This window comes from Belonocnema kinseyi, chromosome 1 (genome assembly GCF_010883055.1).
Source record: "Belonocnema kinseyi isolate 2016_QV_RU_SX_M_011 chromosome 1, B_treatae_v1, whole genome shotgun sequence".
NCBI lineage: Eukaryota > Metazoa > Arthropoda > Insecta > Hymenoptera > Cynipidae > Belonocnema > Belonocnema kinseyi.
Window position 1 is genome coordinate 141,912,857 of NC_046657.1, and position 2,764 is coordinate 141,915,620.

General features: G+C 34.1%; 1 protein-coding gene across 1 annotated transcript in view; it reads left to right on the forward strand.

Annotated features, from left to right (window-relative positions):
- The first annotated feature begins 964 nt into the window (after positions 1–964).
- The window catches only part of LOC117180359, a 16,585-nt gene continuing 14,785 nt past the window's right edge, over positions 965–2,764 (forward strand). The window contains exon 1 of the mRNA XM_033372817.1: positions 965–1,110. Within this exon, the coding sequence (XP_033228708.1) occupies positions 965–1,110 (146 nt within the window). The remainder of the gene's footprint in view (positions 1,111–2,764) is intronic.

Below are 2,764 nucleotides of genomic sequence, written 5' to 3' on the forward strand. Positions count from 1 at the left end.
GCGCGCGCAGGGCGCGATGAGAATTTGCCCGCGAAGCAGGCGGATTTTTTTTCTTATGAATATATGTGATTCATGTATGCGCATTCGAGAAGAAAGAGTAACGTAGTTTCTTTATAGATTGCTAATACGTGTATGCATAATATTAATAATATTCTGCGTGCACAAATTGTGTTTGTGGTACTTTTTATAGTTTATGAGCCAGAAAAGAAATGAAAAAATTTGAGGTGAAGACTTGTATGGATAAATAACTTAAATTTGTTGTAAGTTATTAAAATATATAAATATGTGGGACACTTCAATCAAAACAAATATATGTACAATACAAAGATTTTTAAATCACCATTCAATCAACAGATTCCTGAGATCTAATTTTCAAACAATGTTTTGATTAATTAATTTAAATGTTGCAATTATATATCTACGTAGATTGTCATTGCGAATTTTTTTTTAAGTCGGCAAACATTAAAGTATTTCACCCAGTATATTCATGTACATATTCTATTCAAAAATATATCTGCAAATTTTAAAACAAACTTGAATCATTATTTTGCTTTACGCAGTTACGGCGACTACAAAGAAAATTCCGGCTCGTCTGTGTTTACAATTTGTATTCTACTTCCTACGTTTTCCCTCTCTTGGTTTCTCTTTCGCTCTCCTTTTCTAACGCATGCTACACTAAATTGCTGTATCGTTTCTCCGCGCATCTTTTGTCATAAGTATACCTATCATCATATACACTTTTAATTGGTGCAAAGGATATGGCGTCGTGTTGTAGTTTTTGACTGTCGGTTGTCACGACCGCATCAGCATTTGGTAATGCTTTTGTTTCGACCATATCTCATCGTCTGTAATTAACGCGTGTGTGTTTGATATTGTGATCAGTTTTTTGTTTGACTTTATCAAATAAGGACGTATCAGAAACGTGTTTGCATCTTCTCCTCTCGCGTGTGTTTCTTTGTGAAAAATGAGTGAGGACGAAGAGGAGTCGTTCAACCTTCAAGAGCACCATCTTCGTGGGGAAGCCGAGGATGAAGCCCGTGCAAAACAAATAGAAAGGGACGTGGATGAAGCTTTTGATGAAGTGGTCCAAGAGTTTTCTGAAGATACGAGGTAAGTGATTTACATAGACCAGTTTTTACACGTATTTAAGTTTGAAAACTGAGACCGGAAACATGTGGGCTCATATGCGAGTATATGTCTGTCCGTGTGTGCGTGTGTTTGGGCGAGTGCGTGAGTGTTCCGCTATACTTTTTAAATTCTCATCTGAGAAGGTATTAGATTTGCGTAAAATCGTACCCTCCCCCAGTTTTTGTCAAATTTTCACGTTTTTATCATGTGTGGGACATGAAAAACTTAATTCTTTATATTTGACAGTAACTACTTATATTTATAGTAAAAAATAGTATCGTACAGCCCTAAAAACAGCCTGAAGTAGCTTCAATCCTTCAGCGCATACAGAACTTACCCCACCCACCCGTAAATTTTCCGAAAATTCCATAAAATCAACCTAATTGAAAAATGCGCCAGTTTATTCTTGATACGGTTTTCAATTGATGCCAGAAGAGCAGCAAAAAAGTTCCATCCCCATGTCTCATGTGGAACTCACCCCACTCACCCATACATATTATGAAAATCCAATAAAATCAGCTTAAATAAAAAATATGCCAAGTTATTCTTGACACGGTCTTCAATTGGTGCGAAACCAGCGGAAATAATGTCATTCCCATACCTCATGCGGAGCTCACCTTATTCACCTCTACATATTTTGAAAATTCAATAAAATCAGCCTAATTGAAAAAAACGCCAGGTTATTCTGGATATGGCCTTTAATTGGTGCCAAAAGAGCAGAAAAAAAGTTTCATCCCCATATCCCATGTAGAACTCACCCCACTCAGCCCTACATATTTTGAAAATTCAGTCAAATCAGCCTAATTAAAAAATACGCCAGGTTATTCTTGACACGGTCTTAAATTTCTTCCAAAAGATAAGAAAAAAATTTCATCTCCATGTCTCATGTGAAACTCACCCCACTCACTCTTATATATTTTGAAAATTCAATACTTTTCACCACATTTGGGGTCGTTTATTGGCTCGAAATTTGAAATGTCGATTTTTTACATAGCACTCTTCACAAATAAAACCAAAAAATTGAATTTTTATTTATCTTTTGCGTTATCAAAACTTGAATTTAAGATTTTCCATGAAATTCCAAAAAGTTATTATGATAATCTTGTTAAGTTTGCGAAAAGCAACGTTTTTCTTCCCTTGACTTTTTTTAAATCGTGCGTTGTTTGTCTTAAAATTGGTATTTTTGATTGATTTTTAATATTTTATAAAGAATTCTGGATCAATCTAAAAATTTTGGATCACTTCTTTACATTATTCCCTTGCCCACCAAGTGAGTCACGCCTATCCCGAAAGGAAAATGGCTTGATGGTGTAATAATATTAATATTTTTTGTAATTAAAAAAAAAGAATTTTTTATAATAATAATATAGATGCTGTAACTCTGATAATTTCCTTTTTATCGAAAAAAAATAATAATTAAGACGAATTGTTCGTCTTTCTGAGTACAACGAACAGCCGTACATCCAATTTTTAAGTCCTACGAAAAATGGTCTTAAAAATTTTGAAAATTCTCCTAAGATTTTGAATTTTCATAAAAAATGGCGGGTTAGCGAACTCGTTATTTCTTTCAGGATGAATAAAGTGTTACAAAGCTCGATTTGATCTGTTTCTTTTTTCGAGAGTTATCGTGTTTACG